This window comes from Tupaia chinensis, unplaced genomic scaffold (assembly GCF_000334495.1).
Source record: "Tupaia chinensis unplaced genomic scaffold, TupChi_1.0 Scaffold000688_1, whole genome shotgun sequence".
NCBI lineage: Eukaryota > Metazoa > Chordata > Mammalia > Scandentia > Tupaiidae > Tupaia > Tupaia belangeri.
Window position 1 is genome coordinate 3,509,836 of NW_006160211.1, and position 23,105 is coordinate 3,532,940.

General features: G+C 38.5%; 1 protein-coding gene across 3 annotated transcripts in view; it reads right to left on the bottom strand.

The window, feature by feature from the left end:
- Positions 1–1,230: 1,230 nt before the first annotated feature.
- The window catches only part of TXNDC16 (thioredoxin domain containing 16), a 101,686-nt gene continuing 79,811 nt past the window's right edge, over positions 1,231–23,105 (bottom strand). The window contains exons 18-23 of one of the 3 annotated variants that reach the window (XM_014592439.2): positions 14,568–14,728; positions 12,208–12,398; positions 4,389–4,601; positions 3,215–3,290; positions 2,136–2,215; positions 1,231–1,334 (exon numbers count right to left, since the gene is read on the bottom strand). In XM_014592439.2, the coding sequence (XP_014447925.1) occupies positions 2,182–2,215; positions 3,215–3,290; positions 4,389–4,601; positions 12,208–12,398; positions 14,568–14,728 (675 nt within the window). In that variant the 3' untranslated portion in view covers positions 1,231–1,334; positions 2,136–2,181. Of the gene's footprint in view, positions 1,335–2,135; positions 2,216–2,769; positions 3,291–4,085; positions 4,602–12,207; positions 12,399–14,567; positions 14,729–23,105 lie in introns of those variants that run through there. The other 2 variants (XM_027776633.1, XM_006160541.3) reach the window with 2 other exon arrangements.

The following is a 23,105-nucleotide window of genomic DNA, read 5'->3' on the forward strand; positions in this document are numbered from 1 at the left end:
ACCTCCAAAAGCAGTGGATCTTTGCCTGAGCCATTAATTAAGGCAAGAATTTCTACCAGCTCTTCTCCAGTGGCTAGCAGCTTTTGCTTTGTACAAGAGAAAGGCCCAAGGAAGCAAGTAGTATTTTGTGCTTGCGACCAGTATCATTTGATCAACCACCACCGTATGCCTGTGTCACCAAGGGTCCTCTTTTCACCAGTCTCTGCCCCAATCTTTCTCATTGGCACCCAGAGAAGGCTTGGGGAATGAAGCTACTGAGCAGATGTGAACCACTGTCCTGTCGGGAGCTCTCACTCATTCTAAAATAATGTCTATTACCCACTCAGCCTTTAACATTTAGTTATTTCTGTCAGTAGGCAATATTGCATGGATCTCTCATGCTCTTCACACTGCACTGTGGGATTGAGGATCAGGGGGCCAGCACAAATGCTACGCTCTGATAAATGCTACTGGTGTGAGTAATAAAGGCCTTTTCTTTGATTCTGAAATCTTTGATTCTAACTTACACATATGGTAAAATAAACTTCTTGATGATTTCTTTGTACTTGTTTAGTGGCACCTTCCTACTCTGCCAAAAATCAAGCAGTTCATGTATCCTGTCTCTCTCTGAAGGGGCTTCACGTGGCTTCACTCTTTGTAATTCAGTTCTTTTGACTACTTTCTCTAATGAGTTTTTAAAAGGTTATGACTTCTTTTCTATTTTTATTTTTTTTGAGATAGATTTTTGCTACAGGGCACATGCGTTCGCCAGACAGAAAGTGAGAAATCACCACCCCTCCCCCCTCCCGGCCACCAGAGGAGATGGCCATTCAGCAATCCTTTCTCCTCCATTCTCCTCTTGGGATTTTGAGCATGCACACACATGAGCCCAGCATGAGTTTGGACCTCCAGATCCAGAATTCAAGCCATGGCCAACCACGTGGGAGTCCACCAACCACACCATTACACCATCTGCTGGTCCCATGACTTCTATTCTTATTGTGAGGGTGGAAGGAGCATTCTCTTGCAGCTTTTCATATTTTAACTACAGCACAATTCCCAATGTGTCCTTATTTGGTCACTTTACTACCAACGATAAGATACTTACTGATCTACAAATTCTATCTGCTAAGCTTACACATGTCTAATTAATTTTTAAGAGAAGCATGAGTTTGATGAACTCCAGGAATTCTGTAAAAACAACCCATGGAATATTTTATTAGAGGAGCTGGAAGCAATGAACCAGGGACAGTCACCTTCTAGCACAGGCGTGGAGGAGGAGAGGGTCAAAGAATCTGACTCGTGAGAGATGAAGACATTATGCAGAACGTACAGATGCACACTGGTCACCAACTCTATGAAAGGAACAAGGGGAACATAAAGAAAAAAATAATCTCTTTGGGTAGGAAGAGCTTTTTAAGCTCAAAACTAGATGACAAGGGAACCAGCAGTTAGCGTAATGGCTATGTCACTGGACTCCCACGTAGTCGACCACAGTTCGCGTCCTGGACCCGGTGGCTTAAAACTCACGCCGGGCACGTGTGCATGCATGCCCAAGATCCCAAGAGGAGAATGGAGGAGAAGGGATTGTGGCATGATCATCCCCCCTGGGGGGTGATTTCTCGTTTTCTGTCTCTCTGTCTCTCTCTGTCTGTCTGGCGAGCGCACGTGCTCTATAGCGAAAATCTCTCCAAAAAAAAAAAAAAAAAAAAAAACTAGATGAGATGTGACAGAAAGACCAGAAAGGATACAAAGGACAGACAGAAAGTAGCAAGTGGTTGGGACTAGCAGTTAGCGTAATGGCTATGTCGCTGGACTCCCACGTAGTCAACCGCAGTTCGCATCCCAGACCCGGTGGCTTAAATTCACGCCAGGCACGTATGCGTGTGTGCCCAAGATCCCGAGAGGAGAATGGAAGAGAAGGAATTGCGGCATGGTCATCCCCCCTGGGGGTGATTTCTCACTTTCTGTCTCTATGTCTCTGTCTGTCTGGTGAGCGCACGCGTCCTATAGCAAAAACCTCTCCAAAAAAAAAAAAAAAAAAAAGTAGCAAGTGGTGTCTAAAGGATTTTCTATTTCTTCATTATTTTTACCTATTCACATTCACTTTTCCTTTTCCTAGTAAACAGAATTTCAATTTCTTTTGTGAGATTTACCTCTCCTGTATTGTGGAAGTCTTGTTAGGGTTGTCAGTTAAAGTGCCTAGTCTTCATTCAACCAACTGTTCCAGGATTTCCTTAGTCACAAAAGATAGAAAAATAGTTGGAATCAATTCATAACGGAGCTGTTAGTTCCTGCCACACAGTTTCCAAAACAGCCTTGGTTCCAATCTTTTTAAAGCCTGGTTTAATTTTTATCCTGTGTCTATGAACCAATCTTCCCATTTTGCTTAGTCAGAGCTGAATTTCTGTTGCTCGTAACTGAAGAAAACCAACTGATACTAGTTAAGTGGTTCAATAGAGGGTAGAATAGAGGTTACAGAAAGCTTTTGAAGGCAGCCTAAAATCCAGACACTTTATTTACAATTAAAAGAACATATGTCAATGACTGTCAAAATTGCTGGGTATGGTACAATGATTAATCAATCACGTGTTTCTACATGTCTGTGGCTAATTAGCATTTTTTAATGATAAGGCCAATGATGTTTTACTACTACAAACTATATTTGTAGTTCACTCTCACATCATATCAGAAATAAAAACAGATAAGGATGAACTGAATTAGTATGGCATTTCATGCTACAAGGAAAAAAATCAATCAGAGGGTGATAAAAGTAGTAAATGGTCTATCTACAATGAAATATATCACATACATTTATTAAAATTTAGCTGCTTATGATTTCTTAAATTCCAGTTATGAAACTCAATATTAGGCAAATCATAGGTGGAAAAGTTATAAAGAAAAAGACCCCCTTACAAGGAGAAACATAGTGGAGTACGAAGTAGGACATTCTCAACAAATGGCTCAAAAAATGCACAGAACAAACAGTGAGATAAACAAGTATTACAAAGAGGGAAGTCTAACAAGAAAGTGATTTGGAATGAAAAATTAATTTTGGTCTAATCTTTCCCTGTCATTATATAGTGACAGAAAATTCAGGAAGCTTAGTCTGCCACTGGTTAGTTTACCACAGGGTTACTTAGCCTTGGCACTACCAACACTTTGGGCCAGATAATTCTCTTTCGATAAGCTGTTCGATACAGGGTATTTAGCAACATCCCCAGCCTCTACTCACCAGATGCCAGTTGCACTCCTAGTTATAACATCAAAAATGTCTCCTGAAATCGCCCTCTGGAGGGGGAAACTGCCTGCTGGTTGAGAAACACTGGTTTCAGCAAAATCACTACCACAAAACAAATACCTCTGCCAGCTGTACAACTCCAGTGTGGAGTTGACTATGATAAAACTATAGTTATATATTTTTTAAAGAATTATCTTCTTTAATTCTATTTATTATCATTATTTTCTAATTTGACCAAAGGGAGTCAGAGAGAGAAAGTGAGAAAGCAAGCCACCATGTCTGGGCCTCAAACTGCAGTCAGCCAGGTGGGAGTCCAGTACCTTCACCACCATGCCACAATTTAAATTATTTTAATCCAAATAATATATCATGGTCAGAAGTAAGTTAAATTAATTATACTAGCTTTTGTCTAGTACTGAGCTGTCCCAATATAGTAGTCCCAAGTCAAATGTAGCTATCTAATGAGCACTTAAATATGGATATTATTAAGTGAGAAATGCTGTAAAATATTTTCAAGTTATGAGATGTAAAATGATGTAAAATACCTCACTAATAATGTTATATTAACTGGGCCATTTCAAGTATACTTACTGGGTGAAATATATTATTAAAATTAATTTCACTAGGACCAGCAGTTAGCATAATGGTTATGTCGCTGGACTCCCATGTAGTCGACTACAGTTCGAGTCCCGGATCCGGTGGCTTAAACTCACACTGGGCACATGTGCATGCATGCCCAAGATCCCGAGAGGAGAATGGAGGAGAAGGGATTCGGGCATGGCCATCTCCCCTGGGGGGTGATTTCTTGCTTTCTGTCTCTGTGTCTCTGTCTGTCTGGCGAGCACATGCGCCCTATAGCAAAAATCTCTCCAAAAAAAAAATAATAATAATAATTAATTTTACCTGTTCATTTTAGCTCTTTTATTTCATTGTAGCTACTAGAAAAGTTTAAGTTACTATATGACTTGTATGATAAGTCTATTACTGGATGGCATGGAACTAAGCACTTGAAATGAGCTAGTATTATTCCTTAATGAAATAAATTCTTAAATTATCAAATAAGCCAAACAGATTTTGGAAAGCACAGCCCTATGAAATCAGCTCACTTGTGAACATCATAACTCTTTATCATGTCTAAATGATTTTTCTGCTCCTTTTAAATAATTACTTCTATTCCAGTGCTTTATTCTCAGTGTTTCAATCGGTTCTTTTCTTATTGTCAATTTATCTTCATGCTGTTCTTTATCATTCTCTTGCACATCTGTTTCTTTCATACACTCAGGGACTTTCCTGGCGGGGTGTTGAGGTGCTGCAGCATCTATCATACTTAGAAAATCATAAGCTGGAAGAGGAGGTTTCCATTCCTGAGCTGGCAAAATTGCTGGAAAGAAGATAAAGGGTTAAAGATTAACGGCTATAAAATCCTCACATGAATAGACTAGAAAATGTTTCATTTTGAAAAATACATTTGTAGGAGTAAATATTTTATTACTTTCACTTACCTAAGCAAAGCCATATTTTTCTGTTACTGTCAATAAGGAACCTGACACATTTGTCATTACTAACCATTTTCATTTTTATATTACACTTACAAGCTATTATTTTCTTTCTTCTTTTAATTGCTAGAGAGTGTTTGTGCTTGCCAGTGAGAGACAGAGAAACAAAAAAAGAGAAAGAGAAAGTACCCTCCCTCACACCAATGGGGCACAGTCACACCACACTTCTCCATTTCTCCATCCTGCCAGGATCTGGGGAATGGATGCACAAACGGGTGCATGAAAACCCTGTGTTTTTCAAGCCCCGAAGGCTGGGATTTGAACTACGGTCAGTCGTGTGGAATCTGGTTTCCTTAAGCACTAAGCTACAGGGCCAGGTCATAAGCTATTATTTTCTAAATGAAGAAAGAATTATTATAAGAAGGAAAGGTTCATAATCTGACTTCCACTTAATCTTTGTTGAAGTTTTTTGAAACCATATTATGTATAATAAAATTACACACAGATGGGGGCAAGATGATGGTGCAGTGGTAACACAGCATCTAAGAGGCTGTCCTCCATGGGAAGGTTCTGGGTTTGTATGCAGAGAGCTCCCTGAACATGCTGGGCAGGCACATGTCCATGCTCTGTAGCTGGCTGAGGCCAGGGGTAAATTGCGGTGGGATCCTCTTGTTGGTGCCTATCTCTCTGTCTCTTTCTCCTTTTCTCTTACTCATACAAGAAAGAAACATACGAATTACACAGACAAGTTAAAAATTAAAAAAAAAAATCTGCTTCCCTCCTTACTCTAGTCTCTATCTCCAAATAAATTTAACTATTTCACGAATCCCTCTAAAAAAAATTTTGGAACATATTTATTTATTATTTTGCTATTTATATAAGTGTTTTCTTACATTTTAAAGCATTTTCTGTTTTTGATTCTGTTTTGATTAACATGTTTGCAATACACTTCATGAAAACAAGTTCATTTTATAAAACTAATTATAGACAAAGAATAATTTAAAATTTCTGTGTAATCAACTACACCATAGACAGTAAATGTATAATTTTTCTTAGATGAGCTTTATGGTATTGAATCTCAACATTTTGAAAATATTGGCCATTAGAAGAGGAAAACTGATTAAAATTGATATCACTCATATACGAGATAAATTAGTTAACTTTCCTCAATTTAGCAGATAAATTTTATGAAAGTTTCTGAATTTGGTTGGCTCATTAAAAATACTATTTCAAGAAATAAACTATATAGCATAACAAAATGTGCAAAGCAAACCTTTTAAAAATAAATTTCAATAAAAGAACATATACACATATATACTTGTTCAAAAATATTAATAAATGCTCACAGGCCCAGTGTCAGTAGCACAGCAGAAGGGCGCCACTCTGCAGCGCTAGAGACCACTTTGGATACAAGGGGTTCAGATCCCAAGTCAACCTGAACATGCTACGCACACAGCACACATACATCCATGATCCTGGCTGACTGGTGAAGCTGGGATGGGGGATCGCAGCATAATGAGACCCTGTCAAGGATGCCTGCCTGCCTGTGTGTCTGTCTGTTCCTCTCCATCTCATGAAGGAAAAATTTTAAATGCTGATAACATAGTAACTTCAGCATCTCTCATAAATCAAATGAATATCTTTAAAAGTTTAGGAAATACATATCAATTGTAATTTTCCATAGTGAATTAAAGTTCAAACAAAAATCTGCATGCATACATATGCAGTATTCTATATCTATACTTTACTTATTGGTATATAATTTCTTCACTAAGACTCAATTACACAAAATTCTAGGACTTGGTATATCAGCAGGGTATTAAATTTAAACTACCCACAGAACTGATGATGCCAATATGTGTGCTAAATTAGCATATTTAAAAGTGGCACAGGTATAAAATATTTTATTGATAATGAAGAGTTAAGAATAATTCTTTATAGTTTGCAATAAACAGAAATATATAAATTACTTTTAAGAAAAGTCCAGTTTAAAGCATAACAAATATTTAGCTATATTTATTTTTTAAGGTTAACACTGCAGCCTAGTGGTCTAAGACTACGGTAAAATGACTGAAACTCAGTAACCCAATTCTACAAATTACTTCCTGAGGAAACTCTACAAAAGTCTTAATGTTTTCAATTGCAAATAAAACTGTATATTCTGATTGTGTGTGGGTAATAAACACATTATTCACCAAATTCATAATAATAACTAACATTTACTAAATGCCAGGTGTTATTCATGTAATCTCTACCATGAGGTAGCTGTAATTATTACCTCAATTTTATAGATGAGAAGAGCAAGTCATAGAAAGGCCTGGGAACTGGACCAGAGTTAAATGTAAATCTCAAATAAGAATACCCAGTGGCCACAGTTTTCACAGAAATTAAGATGTGTCAGCCAGGGACCAGCAGTTAGCGTAATGGCTGTGTCGCTGGACTCCCACGTGGTCGACCGCAATTCGCGTCCCGGACCCGGTGGGTTAAAACTCACGCCAGGCACATGTGCATGCATGTCCAGGATCCCGAGAGGAGAATGGAGGAGAAGGGATTGCAGCATGGCCATCCCCCCTGGGAGGTGATTTCTCACTTTCTAGCTCTCTGTCTCTCTCTGTCTGGCAAGCGCACGCCCCCTATAGCAAAAACCTCTCCAAAAAAAAAAAGATGTGTGAGCCAGAAGATGGCATGGTGGTTACATTGCTGGACTCCCACATGGCAAACTGCGATTCAAACCCTAGATTTGGTGGCTTGAAACTCACGCTGGGTGCATGTGCGTGCGTGCCCAAGATCCCAGGAGGAGAATGGAGGAGAAGGGATTGTGGCATGGCCATCCTCCCTAAGGGGTGATTTCTCACTTTCCCTTTCACTGTCTCTGTCTGTCTCTCTGGCAAGCACCCATGCCCTATGGTAAAAACCTCTAAAAACAATTAAAAAAAAACTTTTTTAAAAAGAAATTAAGATGTGTAACAAGCAAGGTGAGGCAGACACCAGTGGCACCATGATACAGATTTAGATGATTCCCAGAGAATCACTGCAACCCACTCCACCCCATCTCAGAGGATATTTGTCTATCAAAGAGTGGTGATAGACACTAGGTCCTGCTAGGACTTAGGCAGACTCAATAAAGTGTTGAGCATTCTTCTTCCTTGTGGTGGAGGCTACAGGAATAACTTAGATATAACAGTAGTGATCACAGAAATGATAGAAAGTCCTCAAAAATTAGTTAGGGCCCAGCCTCTGCTGCTCAGCCAGTCTGTGGAGCTGGAAGGCACATGCTGTCCCTGGTTCAAGGCAGGCTGACCCTGCCTAGTCAGCCTGAAAACACACCAGGAACATGTATGTGCATCCAGGATCCTGGTGGGCTAGAGGTCTGGAGGAAGGGGACTGCAATGTGACTAGAACATGTGGAGGGTATTCATCCCCTTCCACCCACTCTCTCTCACATATGTGTGTAATATATCATAAATTACAAAAAAAAAAACCCTGTTAGAATGAATTTAGTAAAATCAGTAACATTTCTATTCACTACCAACAGATTATCTGAAAAAAGAAAATAACAAAATGATCCCATTTACAACAGAAATAGAAATAACAATCCTAAAACCACATAAGACTGCAAATAGCCAAAGCAATCTTGAGCAAAAAGACCAAAACTTGAGGCATCACACTGTTTGGTCTTAAAATATACTACAAAGCTATAGTCATAAAACAACATGATGCTGGCATAAAAACAGACGTATAAACCAATGGAACAGAATAGAGACCAGAAAGTAAACCACATATTTATTATGTCAATTGATCTTCAATAAAGGTACCAAGATTATACAATGTGAAAAGGACAGCTCTTCAATAAATGGCGCTAGGAAAAAAAAATGGATATCTATATGCAGAAGAATGAAACTGGACCCTTATCTCATACCTCATATACAAAAATCAACTCACAATGGCATGAAGACTTTAATGTAAGCCTTGAACCTTCTAAAAGAGCCTACTAAAAGAAAACAGAGAAAAAGCTTCTTTACATTGATCTTGGCAAACATATTCCAGATGTCACCAAAAGAATAGGCAACAAAAACAAAAATAAAAAAGGAGACAAATGGGACTGTTTTCATCAAACTAAAAATCTTTGTAGCAAAGGAAATAATCAACAGTGAAGAGACAACCTATGGAATAGGAGAAAATATTTGCAAACCATATATCTGAAAGAGGTTAAAACTGAAAATATATAAGGAACTGAAGGAACTCAACAGCAAAAAGAAAACAAAAGTAAAACCCTGCTTTAAAAATGAGCATGAACCAGTCTCATGGCTTAGTGGTTAAGGGAGCCAGATTCCACATGACTAACCATGCAGTTTGAATCCCAGCCCTAGCAGCTTGAAAAACATGCTGGATCTATATACATGCATGCCTAAAGTCCTGACAAAATGATGGAACACAGGAAAAAGAATTGCAGTGTGGTCGTGTGCCCCACTAAGGGGTACATTCCCTCTCTCCTTCTGTCTGTCTTTCTCAGGCAAGCCCATGCACCTCTGATTTATAAACAAACACACATGCACCATAAAAAAAGGGGGGGGGGCAAAGGACCTGAATAGACATTTTTCAAAAAAAAGGCATATAGAAGGTCAAAGTATATGAAAAGGTCAACAAACTCACTAATCATTAGAGAAATCCAATTAAAACTACAATGAGATATCAATTCATATCTGTAAGAATGTTTTCATCAAAAATACAAAAGATAACAACTGTTGTTGAAGATAGATAAATTTATTTGTTTATTTATTTATTTATTTATTTTTGTTGGTAAAGATTTAGAGAACAGGGAATCTCTGTGTACTGTTGGTGGAAATATAAATTATGGAAAACAGAGGGTAGTTCCTTAAAAAGGTAAATAGAGAACTACCATATGACCCAGTAATTCCATTCTGGGTGTATATCGGAAGGAAATTAAATCACGTTGAAGGGATAGCTGCACTCTCAGGTTCACTGCAGCATTATTCATTATAGCCAAGATATGAAATCAACCTAAGTGTTCATTAATGGAAGAATAAAGAAAATGTAGTGTACAATGAAATACTAGCCAGCCTTAAAAAGAAGGAAATCCTGTCATTTGTGACAACATGAATGAACCTGAAAGACATTACGCTTAGTATAATAAGATAGGCACAGAAAGACAAATCTGCATGATCTCATTTTTACATGGAATCTGAAATAGAGTATAATGGTGGTTCCTAGGGCCTGGGAAGAGGGGCAGGGAATAGGGAGATGTTAGTCAAAAAGTGCCAAGTTTATTAGGAGGATAAGTTCTAGAGATCTATTATGTAGCATGGTGACTACAATAAATAATGATGTATTATATATTCGAACACTGCTGAGAAATAGATTTTATTTTACTTTTTTAGAGATTCTTTGCCTTAGGGCAGTGTGTTCACTGGCCAGAGAGAGACAGAGGCAGTGAGAGGGAAAATGAGACATCACCCCCATAAGGAGGATGGCCACGCCACAATCTCTTCTCCTCCACTCTCCTTTCAGGATTTGGACATGCATGTACAAGTGCCTGGCATGAGTTTCAAGCCACCAGGTCCAGGACTCGAGCCATGGTCAGCCATGTGGGAGTCCAGCAACGTAACCACTATGCCATCTGCTATTGGAATTACATACTTACTTAGAGTCAATAAAACAAGCAAAATGATACCTTAGATACATTGGGGAATTTGTGTAAGCGTACATGTTCAGTTTGAATTCCTACTCTGGTATTTCTTTTGTTGAATAATCTTTGACAAGTTGTCTCTCTGTCTTAGTTTTATCACCTGGAAAAGAATATAACACCACCACCCAGAACTCAGGGTTGTTATGATGATAAATCAGATAATCCCTGAATTGAAATTGGCATCAAGCCTGAAAAGGGAACATGTTCTCAATAAATATTGGTCTTGGGAACCAGCAGTTAGCGTAATGACAAAGTCGCTGGACTCTCACGTAGTCGACCGCGGTTCGTGTCCTGGACCCGGTGGCTTAAAACACGCCGGGCGCGTGTGCATGCGTGCGTGCCCAAGATCCCGAGAGGAGAATGGAGGAGAAGGGATTGCAGCGTGACCATCCCCCCTTGGGGGTGATTTCTTGCTTTCTGTCTCTATGTCTGTCTCTGTCTGTCTGGCCAATGCACGCACCCTATAGCGAAAATCTCTCCAAAAATAAATAAATAAATAAATAAATGTTGGTCTTTACTTTCATTCCAACAGTAACTTTGCATAAAATAACTGGCTTATAATGTAAAAGTTGGATATATCATAACCATGAGGGTAGACCCATTTGATCAATGAAAGCAATAATAATAAATGTTAAGGGGAGAACTGAGAGATACTTTCAGAATGAGATAAAAAGACAGGTGTTCCTTTTCAGAATGCTTAGAACCAGAGACTCATATAATAATAATGTACTATTTTTAAAATGTTCTCACTTTCTATAAAAACCCTAAAACCCACAAGATCTACGAGTATGTTATTTGCTAATCATCACAGAAGAAAACAAACTGGCAAGCATATGAAAAAGCTATACAAGAACGGTCTTGTGAAATCCACAATTTTAATTTTTACAAAAATAGCACAGGACTTATGCTTTGGAGGGCCAATATCCCCACTGTAATAATTATTTTTTAACTGGAGAAATTACAAAAGTTGTATTTTTGAAGACATTGGGATTTATATAAGAAACATGGACTCATGGGACCAGCAGTTAGCGTAATGGCTATATCGCTGGACTCCCATGTAGTCGACCGCAGTTTGGGTCCGAGACCTGGCGGCTTAAACTCACACCGCGCGCGTGTGTGTGCGTGCCCATGATCCCAAGAGGAGAATGGAGGAGAAGGAATTGCAGCATGGCCATCCCCACTGGGGGGTGATTTTTCGCTTTCTATCTGTCTGTCTCTCTGTCTGTCTGGCAAGCGCACGTGCCCTATAACACAAACCTCTTCAGGGAACCAGCAGTTAGCATAATGGCTATGTCACTGGACTCCCACGTAGTCGACCGCAGTTCGCGTCCTGGACCTGGTGGCTTAAAACTCACGCCGGGCGCATGTGCGTGCGTGCCCAAGATCCCAAGAGGACAATGGAGGAGAAGGGATTGCGGCGTAACCATCCCCCCTGGGAGGTGATTTCTCGCTTTCTGTCTCTATGTCTCTGTCTGGCGAGCACACGCGCCCTATAGCAAAAACCTCTCAAAAAAAAAAAAAAAAGAAAGAAAGAAACATGGACTCAATGAATTAAAATTAAAGAGAAAAGGCATCCATAAGTAAGCTGATAGTCACAACCAAAACCTTATTCCTAGTGTCATAAGCAGACTATCCCATGAACAATACCATCAGCATATTAATATTTAGGATACTTATAAATATTCCAATTCAACTTATTCTAGCATTCATTAGTTATCTCTAAGGCTTAAAATCTATGAGACAAAATACAGAACTGTGTATATTAAACAAAACAGAAAACTTACTGATATGATTTTCTAATCCTGCTTCTAATTTCTTAAGCCACAATATAAGATTTTGTTCAGTTATAGTCTGGTCAGAAGGAAATGCAAATACATGGCCACTTGAATGTAGATTCACCAAAACAAGAACAGGAAGAGGAGGCGGAGAGTCAAAATAGGCCTGTAAGATTCCTCTCCCCACAGGAGTATTCTTTCTATAAAAGGGAAAAATTGAACATGTTAATTAATATTTCTTTTTATAATAAAACAATAAAAGCATAGTTTGCAAAACATTAAACTTTAAATATTACCATGCCAAGAATATTAATTTATGAAAAGATGCCCTAAAACCCACAAGATCTATGAGTATGTTATTAAAATCCAGATGCCAGGGCCAGCAGGCAGCAGGTGACTAAAGCGCTAGACTCCCACATGGCTGACCGTGGTTCAAGTCCTGAACATGGTGGCTTGCTTTCTCACTTACCCTCTGTCTCTTTCTTTATCAAATTAAAAATAATAGTAATAGAGACCAGCAGATGGTGTAATTGTTAACATCACTTGACTCCCACATAGTCAACCACAGTTTGAGTCTCAGACCCAGGGGCTTTAAACTCACACCAGGCGTATGTACATACATGCCCAAAATCACAAGAGGAAAATGGAGAAAGGATTGTGGTGTTGCCACCACCCTGGGGTGGGGAGGTGGTTTCTTGCTTTCTGTCCCTCTGTCGCTCTCTGTATCTCTAGCAAATGCACGCACCATATAGCAAAAATCTCTCAAAAATAATAGTAATAAATAAAATAATTATTCTTTAAAAGTTTTTATAAAGATGCTTAAAAAGCTTTATTGGGGGGCCAGCAAGTGGTGTGGTGGTTAAAGGTATTGGACTCCACTTGACCACAGTTAATCCCGGATCTGAGGGCCTACTTTCTCACTTTCCTTCTCTCTCTCTCTTTCTCTCTCCCTCTCTCTCTCTCTCTTCTCTCTCCCTCTCTCTCTCTCTCTTCACTCTCTCTGTCTCTCTCTCTCTCTCTCATGAGCACATGTACGCTGTAGCAAATAATAAAAAAACGATAAATAAAATTAAATAAATAATTCTTTTTAGTAATTTTTTAAAAAGCTTCTTCTTAACATGGGACACTCTATCCTGGGAGAAAAAAGACAACCAATGACAGTTTTAATGCAAAGTAGGCACAGCGCAAAGGTTTACTAATTCAGAGTTGACATAATCAGTAGGTTCCTTCCAAACTTAAGCCAAGTATCAGCTCAAAAATTAAATGGTTACATAACTGTAAGATAACAAGATACTTATTTCTATAAATACTTCTTTTCCAAATGAAACTGTGCGTTTCCTCAGGAAAAAGGAGAAGAGATTGACTTCAAATTAAAGAGATGAAAAGCAGTTATGTTCATACAAAGAAATTGTAAGTTACAGATACCAGTTTCCTTACTGCAGCATATTCTCTATTATGTACAAAACAATTACTCTTAGGTGCCTATAATGAGAACTGCCTGGGAAATTCTTGCCTTAAGCAGTAGGATATACTATTAATGAAACTCTTCACAGCAAAAAATGCACACTGTTTAATTTGGGGTTTTGTTTTTGTTTTTGTTTTAATTTGCCATGCACTGCTCAGGGAGACGGGTAGGTGAAATGAGAAAGCACACCCCAGGGCAATGGCCAAACCACCGATCCCTTCTCTACCTTCCTCTCAGGATTTGGGGCACACACACACACACGCACACACACACACACACACACACACACACTCTCCCGGTGTGTTTTTCAAGCAAAGTCCAAGACTCAAACTATGTAGTCTACTATGTTAGATCCAGAAGCCTTAGCCACCACACCACCCAGTCCATTTTTATAACTTTTCAAAGGAGTTAAAAAATACAATGTCTTTCATGTGATAAATTTGAACAAGGGATAGTGTGTATGTGTGAACTGTGCTCACAGACATTAAATGTTAACTAACACAAGCCATACACCTAGAAAACATTTCAGGAAATACTGTTGATGAATACACTGAAACCTTTCTGTAACATTATGGGCTGGATTCTAAAAGTACAGAATTACAGAAAAGGAACTGAAGGAAAATGCCAAAATATTATAATGTTTACTTTTCTATGTTTGCCAAATTTTCTCAATAGACATTAATTACTTTTAAAATCAGAAATAAATTACTTTAAAAAACTTATTATAGAGCAAAATATAATGTAAAATAAGGTCACATTGAAGCTTATCTATGCGAGTTTAGCTACTAAAATATGATGACATATTTGATCCCATAATATTATTACATTATTTCCTAATGAAAATGTAATACAAATTATACTTTCCTTACCTTTTACATACTAAAAAAAACAAAAATATACTCACAGATTTACCCAACAAGGAGTAAGTGAATCCAAGTATTTCTGCTTCACCAGTGTTAATATTGCTTTATTATATTGGGGATTTATGCTGCCATCACTAAACAAAATGAGTAATGGTTTCTGAAGCCTTAAATAACTAGGAAGATTTTCCACAGTGATTTCTGGCTGTTAAAAGAAAAGAACCAGACACATACACACATACACACACAAAAAAATTCTGCAGTGAATGATGATGTTAAATCAGAAAATAATGTTCAAATAATTTATTCAATTTTATTTTGTAAAATGTAATTGAAACATTTCATTTAAGTAGCAATTTTACTATACTAATAACTCTGAACCTCAAGAGTTTCTCATTCAATCCCATGTCATTTTAATGTTATTTTCAAAATAAAATTACTAACAGAATTTGTCATTTTTTTTCCTTCAGTTTTTTTTGCTACAGGGTATGTATGCTGGCCATGGTGAAAGACAGAAAGTGAAAAAAATCACCACCACCACCCAGGGGGGCTGGTCACACTGCCATCCCTTCTACTCCATTTTCCTCTCAGAATTTTGGGCACATACGAACAGGTGCCCGGCATGTTTTTCAAGCCACTGAGGTTAGGACTCTAACTGCTCAGTTGGCCATGTGGGATCCCTGGGTCACTCAACCACCATGCCACCTGCTGACCCCACAAATCAATTAATTTAAAGGAATTCCCTATTTTACAAGGATGTAATACTTCTAATAATTATGTTAAAATCTGAGCCGTATTGGCCAATATACACATGAAAAGAACATTTTTCTTATATATTTCCTCTAGCATAACATTCTGAAGAAAAAACATAAGCTGAATTTTTTTTTAAGAGAGATTTTTGCTAAAGGGCATGTGCACTCGCCCAAGAAATGGAGAGAGACAGAAAGCAAGAAATCGCTCCCCATGGGGGGGGATGGCTATGCCACAATCTCTTCTCAGTTCTCTTCATGGAATTTTTGGCACACATGCACACCTGGAATGAGTTTCAAGCCTCCAGGTCCAGGATTCGAACCACAGTCAGTCATGGGGGAATCTAGAAGCTTAACCATTATGCCATCTGCTGGTTCCTAAGCTGTATTTTAATGATATTATCTTTTTTTTTAGACCTAGGATTGTTTAAAACAAAAATTAATAATATTTTACTTTTTCCAATATTATGGATTTTTGGCATAATTCAAATATGCTAAAACAAATCCAGAAACCAACTCACTTTATTCTGAATTTAAGGCAATTAAAAGAAATTTAATAAGAAATTAGAAAGCTAATCCTTTTACTATAATAAAAAGATAATAGCCATTTAAAATACATATTTGAAGATGATCACTTCTCTGGGCTGTTGGTAGTAAGAATCAGAAAAAGCAACAAACAATGCTAATATATTTAGAATTACAAACAGTAATGATTTATAAAATAATGCCTCCTACTTGTTTCCATTTTTTGTCCCACATACATTATCTCACTCTCTGGATGTACCTTTGAGCTAGACAAATCATCCTCTATCATATAAATAAATCTCCAGCTGACAGATGAGGAAGCCAAGACAAAGAGGCTGCTTGCTAAAGTCATACAGCTAAGAAAAAGAGTTGAGATTACAGCTCAATCATCTCACTCACCAGTGCCCCATTTCATTGGTTCACACTAGTAATCTATATAAACATTTTTTTTTTAATGGTGCCAACCACCTCTAACTACAGTACTGTTCATCCTCAAATACCAAGTACTGGCATATACTCTTCTTGCCATAGCTCACAAAGTAGCTTCCCTCTACAAATTCTTTTTTTTTTTTTTTTAAGAAATTATTTACTAGGGACCAGCAGTTAGCGTAATGGCTATGTCGCTGGACTCCCACGTAGTCGACCGCGGTTCGTGTCCCGGACCCGGTGGCTTAAACTCACACCAGGCGCATGTGCGTGCATGCCCAAGATCCCGAGAGGAGAATGGAAGAGAAGGGATTGCAGCATGGTCATCCCCCCTGGGGGATGATTTCTCGCTTTCTATCTCTCTTTCTCTCTGTCTGGCGAGTGCACGCACCCTATAGCAAAAACCTCTCAAAAAAAAAATTATTTACTCAATTTTATTTATTCATTCATTTATTTTAATTTGACCAGAGAGAGACAGAGAGAGAGAAAGTAAGAAAGCAAGCCACAGGAATTAGGACTTGAAGCGTGGCCATGTGAGAATGTCCAGAGCCTTAAACACCATGCCACCTGCTGGTTTTCCCCTTCCTCTGCTAATTCTCATTTTCCTCCCAACTCTTTCTCTTTTACATTCAAAATCTTCTCACACCTTCTTTAATGATTTAAATCTTAAATTCCTTTTTCTCCAAATTCCCTTATGTTTTATTCTTGTATTAATTATCATTGTTTAATTTCCCTCTTGAGTTAGAGGCCTCTCCCGAATATCAATAGATCTTATTGAGCCAGCAGAAACATTAGATGAGAGGGAGAAGCAGTTGGCTTAATGGCTGTGTCACTGGATTCCCATGTAGCCGACCGCGGTTCGGGTCCTAGACCCGGTGGCTTAAACTCACACAGGGCGCGTGTGCATGTGTGCCCAAGATGAGAATGGAAGAGAAGGGATTGCGGCTAGACCCGGTGGCTTAAACTCACACAGGGTGCGTGTGCGTGTGTGCCCAAGATGAGAATGGAAGAGAAGGGACTGCAACATGGTCATCCCCCCTAAGAGGGGGTGATTTCTCACTTTCTGTCTCTCTGTCTCTCTCTGTCTTTCTGGCAAGCACATGTGCCCTATAGCAAAAACCTCTCCTAAAAAAAAGAAACGTTAGATGAGAGAGAGCCATTCTGCTCAATTTAGACATTTATTGAGAACTCCAAACTTCAAGACCTATGCTGGATGGATACAGCAGTTACACTTCAGGCCTGGTTGTGATGGCATAAGGCAGTAGAGCACTGCTGGATGATGCTGCAGCCATATGGAAAAGCCCCAGGTCTGCATCCCTAGGCGTGGGCTATACCTGAACAGTCATGCAGACACTCCTGTAATATTGGCTGGCTACAAGGCTTGGGGGAGAATCCGGACATGAAACCTCCTGTTGAGGGTACCTGTCTCCCTCTTCCTCTCTCCCTTTTTCTCACATGAAAGAAATAAACTTTTAAAGAAAGTTTCATACTTTAGAGGGAAGAGAAAGAAAGGTATACAAAGTTCAATGATTCATGAAAAAAATATAATAGACAATTTTAGGAAGTAAAATTTGAGATGGTCTTTAGATAAAGAATAGATCTTGGGCTGGCCTCATAGCCTGGTAACTGGTGGAAACCAGATGCCACAAGGTCAACTGCAGTTCAAGTCAGCCCCTACAGCTTGAAAAATACACCAGGCATATGTGTGTTCATGCCCAAAATCCCAACAGAATGGAGAGATGGAGAAGGGATTGTGGCACAACCAACACCCCACTGGGGGGTGCTTTTTCCCACTTCCCCACTCTGTTAATATGTATTTGTCAGAAAAGAAAGACTAGGAGTTTGTGAATTTAGAAGTAAAGTTAAGATTAGAAACCTGGACTTGTGATTCATTACCTGATAGTGATGGTAGAAGTTACAGATATATCAATAGATAAAATTTCTCAAAAAAAGAGAATGCTTTATAAAGCATCCATTATCCCCAAACAGAAAAGAACATGGCAAAAATGAAAAACTACAGGCCAATATCTCTCATGAACATAGATGCAAAAATTCTCAACAAAATATTTGCAAATTATATCCAACAACGTATAACAAAGATTATTTATCACGACCAGGTAGGCTTTATCCCAGGGATGCAAAGGTGGTTCAACATACACAAGACCATAAATATAATACATCATATGAACAGAAAGAAAGATAAAAACCATATGATCATTTCAATTCATACAGAGAAAGCATTAGATAAAATACAATACCTTCCATGATTAAGACTCTAAGAATGGTATAAAAGGGTCATTTCTTAACACAATAAAAGCCATCTATGAAAAACCTGTAACTAACATTATACTGAATGGAAAAAAGCTAAGTTTTTCCACTTAAAAACTGGTACTATACAAGGCTGCCCACTTTCTCCACTTTTTTTTTTTTTTATGGAGAGGTTTTTGCTATAGGACATGTGTGCTCACCAGAGACAGAGAGAGGCAGAGACAGAAAGCGAGAAATCACCCCTCAGGAGGGATGGCCATGCCACAGTCCCTTCTCCATTCTCTTCTCGGGATCTTGGGCATGCACGCCTACATGCCCAACATGAGTGTAAGCCACCAGGTCCAGGACTCAAACTGCAGTCAACTACATGGGAGTTCAGCGACATAGCCATTACACTAACTACTGATCCCTTTCCACTACTTTTTAATATAGTGCTGGAATTCTTGGCCCATGCAATCAGAAAAGAAAACACTATAAAAGGCATTCAAATAGGCAAAGAAGAGTTGAAAATATCTCTATTTGTAGGTGACATGATGGTATATTTAGAATACCCAAAGGTTTCCATGAAAGAACTTCTCGAAGTAATAAATGAATATAGTAAAGTGTTTTCTTTTCTGATTGCATGGGCCAAGAATTCCAGCACTATATTAAAAAGTAGTGGAAAGGGATCAGCAGTTGGCATAATAGCTATGCCGCTTGTCTCCCATGTAGTTGACCTCAGTTCGAGTCCCGGACCTGGTGGCTTAAACTCACGCTGGGCATGTGTGCGTGGATGCCCAAGATCCTGAGAGGAGAATGGAGGAAAAGGGACTGTGGCGTAGCCATCCCCCCGGGGGGTGATTTCTCACTTTCTATCTCTCTGTCTCTCTCTGTCCTTCTGGCTAGCGCATACGCTCTATAACAAAAACCTGTCCAAAAAAAAAAAAATGTACAAGATATCTAAGGATAAACCTAACTAAGGAAGTCAAAGACCTTTACAAAGAAAACTATGAAAATCTTTAAAAAGATATTGAAAAGGACATAAAAAAGTGGAAGGACAGCCCATGTTCCTGGACTGGAAAAATTAACATAATCAAATGACAATTCTACCCAAATTAAATCTACATATTTAACCAATTCCAATCAAAATACCAGAGACATTCTTCACAGATCTAGAAAAGACAATCATAGAATCTGTCTGTAATCATTAAAGACCTCATATTGCCAAAGCCATCTTGTGCAAGAAGAGTGGAGTGGATGGCATATTACTCCCTGACCACAAAATAGACTATAAAGCTGTGTTAATCAAAACAGCATGATATTACATAAAACAGACAGGTAGACCAATGGAATAGAATCTGATTTTTGACAAAGGATACCAGTCAATCCATTGGGAAAAGGAAAACCTTTTTAGCAAACAGTGCTGGAAAAATTGGGTATCCACCTGCAGAAAGATTAAACTGAATCCCCATCTTTCACCATTACCAAAAAATCAACTCAAAATGGATCAAAGATCTGAACCTAAGACCTCTAACTATAAAACTATTGGTGGAAAATACTGGGGAAACTTTGGGAGACATTGGAGTAGGCAAAGACTTCTTAAATAAGAGTCCCAAAGCACAGGCAATAATCCCTAAAATAGACAAGTGGGACTATATCAGATTAAGAAATTTCTGCACAACAAAGGACACAGTTACAAATGTGAATCGACAACCTTCAGAATGAGAGAGTATTTTTGTAAAATATGCCTCAGACAAGGGACAGATACCCAGAATGCACAAGGTACTCAAGCAGTTTACCTGAAAATAAAATTATTAACCCAATTGAAAGATGGGAAATGAGCTGAACAAAAATCTCTCTAAAGAAGACATACAAACAACCAACAATCATGAGGACGTGCTAAACATCCTTCATCATAAAACCACAGTGAGATACCACCTACCCCCTGTCAAAATGGTAAAGATTAAAAATACAAAACGTGACAAGTGTTGGCTGGGATGTGGTGAAAGGGGAATGCTCCTACACTGTTGGTGGGAATGTAAATTGGTTCATCCACTGTGGAGAACAATATGGAGGTTCCTCAAAGATCTACAAATAGAACTACCATTTGATCTAGCAATCCCCCTTCTGGGAACCTACCCAGAGGACAGAAAAATGCTCAGTCAGAAAAGAACTTGCACATCAATGTTTATTGCAGCATTATTTATGATAGCTAAGATATGGAACCAACCTAAATGTCCACAAAGAAATGACTGGATGGAAAAAGTGTGGCACATATACTCTATGGCCTACTACTCAGCCATTAAAAAAAAAAAAAAACCCAACAACAACAAAAAAAACAAGACCCTGGCATTCAATAGAAAGTGGTCAAATATGGAGGATTTATTGCTGAGGGAAGCAAGCCAGGATATGAAAGAAAGATATTGTATGTATCCACTTAATATATACCAACTATCTGCACTTTATGGTAGAGATTAAAATACTGGAGGGCATAAAAGCAGTGAAAATAGTTATGGATGCTGAAGACAATGTGGAGCAGGGTAGGGGGTGAAGAAAAGAGTACAGAGAAGGACAGCAAGAGAACAACTAGAGAGGCATGATGTTAGTGGGACACAGAAATAGTTTATTACTTGTTGATGATAACATGCATAGATAGTATTCTCACCTAGACTGGTCTGCCAAGCATTTCATGTTGGGTAAATTCTTTATACAAGCCAAATGATATATAGTGGTTGAATATTTTTTTTAAAACGAGAATAAATAATAATAATAATCTGAAAAAAAAATGATGAAAAGCTATTTGATGATGATGTGGATAGTAATGTCTTTGTCTTGACTGATACGCATGGTAATCATGCTGGAAAAAGAAATGTAATATACTATAAAGATATATGTAATTCAATGTAATATAAAAGAGATTATGATAATAAAATTAAATTTTAAAAAATGACTTAGAGATATTATTCTAGAGAATGACGATGATCAGAGGGTAGAAGGAGTATCTGAAAAATAATTTACTACAAAAGCCAGAAAAAGAAAGAATTTTAAGTAGGAATTGATTAGACAACAGTTTTGACTGTTACTGAGGCTAAGAGAGGCTAGGGAAAAACAGAGTAAAGGCTCATCAAATGCGATACCTGGAAGGTGACCTGGCTATCTGAGTACATAAGAGGCTATAATTGTGTCAGTCTCTGTATGCTTTTTTTTTTTAATAGATTTTTGCTATAGGATGCATGTGCTCAATGGAGAGACATAGACAGAGAGACAGAAATTACTCCCTGGAGGATAGCCATGCCACAATCCCTTCTTTTCCATTCTCCTCTCAGGATTTTGGGCACACATGCACACACACCGGCATGAGTTTTAAGCTGCCAGGTCTGGGACTCGAATCACAGTCAAATATGTGGGAGTCCAGCGACATAACCATTACACCATCCACTGGTCCCAGTCCGTGTATCCTCAACATATCCACAGTAAAAGCATAAAAAATAGTTTATCTGAGAAAAATGTTAAACCTGTTTCCTAACAGCTCTAAGTGTGACCATCTTAAAACGTATATTGTTCATATAGTTATTATGTATTTCACATTCGGGCATTATTTATCTGGTCTGATTAGTCATTAGGTTCATTAAAATAAAATATTTATGCCTATAAAAAAAATCTTCACCATCTAGTCATCACCTTCCCTTCCTCCATGAAGATGAAGTTAATACAGCTTTCCTAGTACCTAAGTGCAGGCAAAGAGATGAGCTTGTTGTTTTCTGGCTTCTGCATGTGGTTACTACATCCATTAGACATACACTTCTGACATGTAACCACTTAAAGATTTTTTTTTGGGGGGGGGTAGTTTTTGTCATAGGGTGTGTGCACTTACTTGCCAGAAAGATGGAGAGACAGAAAGCAAGAAATCACCCCCAGGGGGGATGGCCACGCCACAGTCCCTTCTCCTCTATTCTCTCAGGATCTTGGGCACGCATGCACACGTATCCGGCATGAGTTTGAGCCACTGGGTCTGGGACTCAAACAGCAGCTGACTACATGGAAATCCAGTGATACTGCCATTACACCAACTGCTGGTACCAACCACTTAAAGACTTTTAATGATTACTTGAGGGGCTCAGAAATTATGGAAAGGTCAGAAACCAAAAGAAAACTATTTAATTTTCATTACAGCTATTCAGTATTTAGTTGAACATCACAGACTGAAATAAAATACTGGGTCATCAGGAAAATAATGATGCATTTTTTCATAGAAAAATATGTCATGGCTTTCCCAGTGGCCTAATGGTATAAACTAAAAACACTGTCACAATGCTTGCCACACCTGCTTTAACCATAAACAAATCTTGGGATGAAAGAATATATTCTTTTTTTTTTTTAGAAACATTTTTTTGTAGGGCATGTGTGCTCGCCAGAGAGACATAAAGTCATAAATCACCTGTCCCGGGGCACAGGGAGGGGCATGGCCATGCCACAATCCCTTCTCCTCCCAGGATTTTGGGCACACAGTCACACGTGCCCAGAGTGAGTTTTAAGCCACCAGGTCTGGTACTTGAACCATGGTCAACTACATGGGAGTCCAGTGACGTAACTATTATGCCATCTGCTGGTTCCAGAATATATTCTTTTTCATAT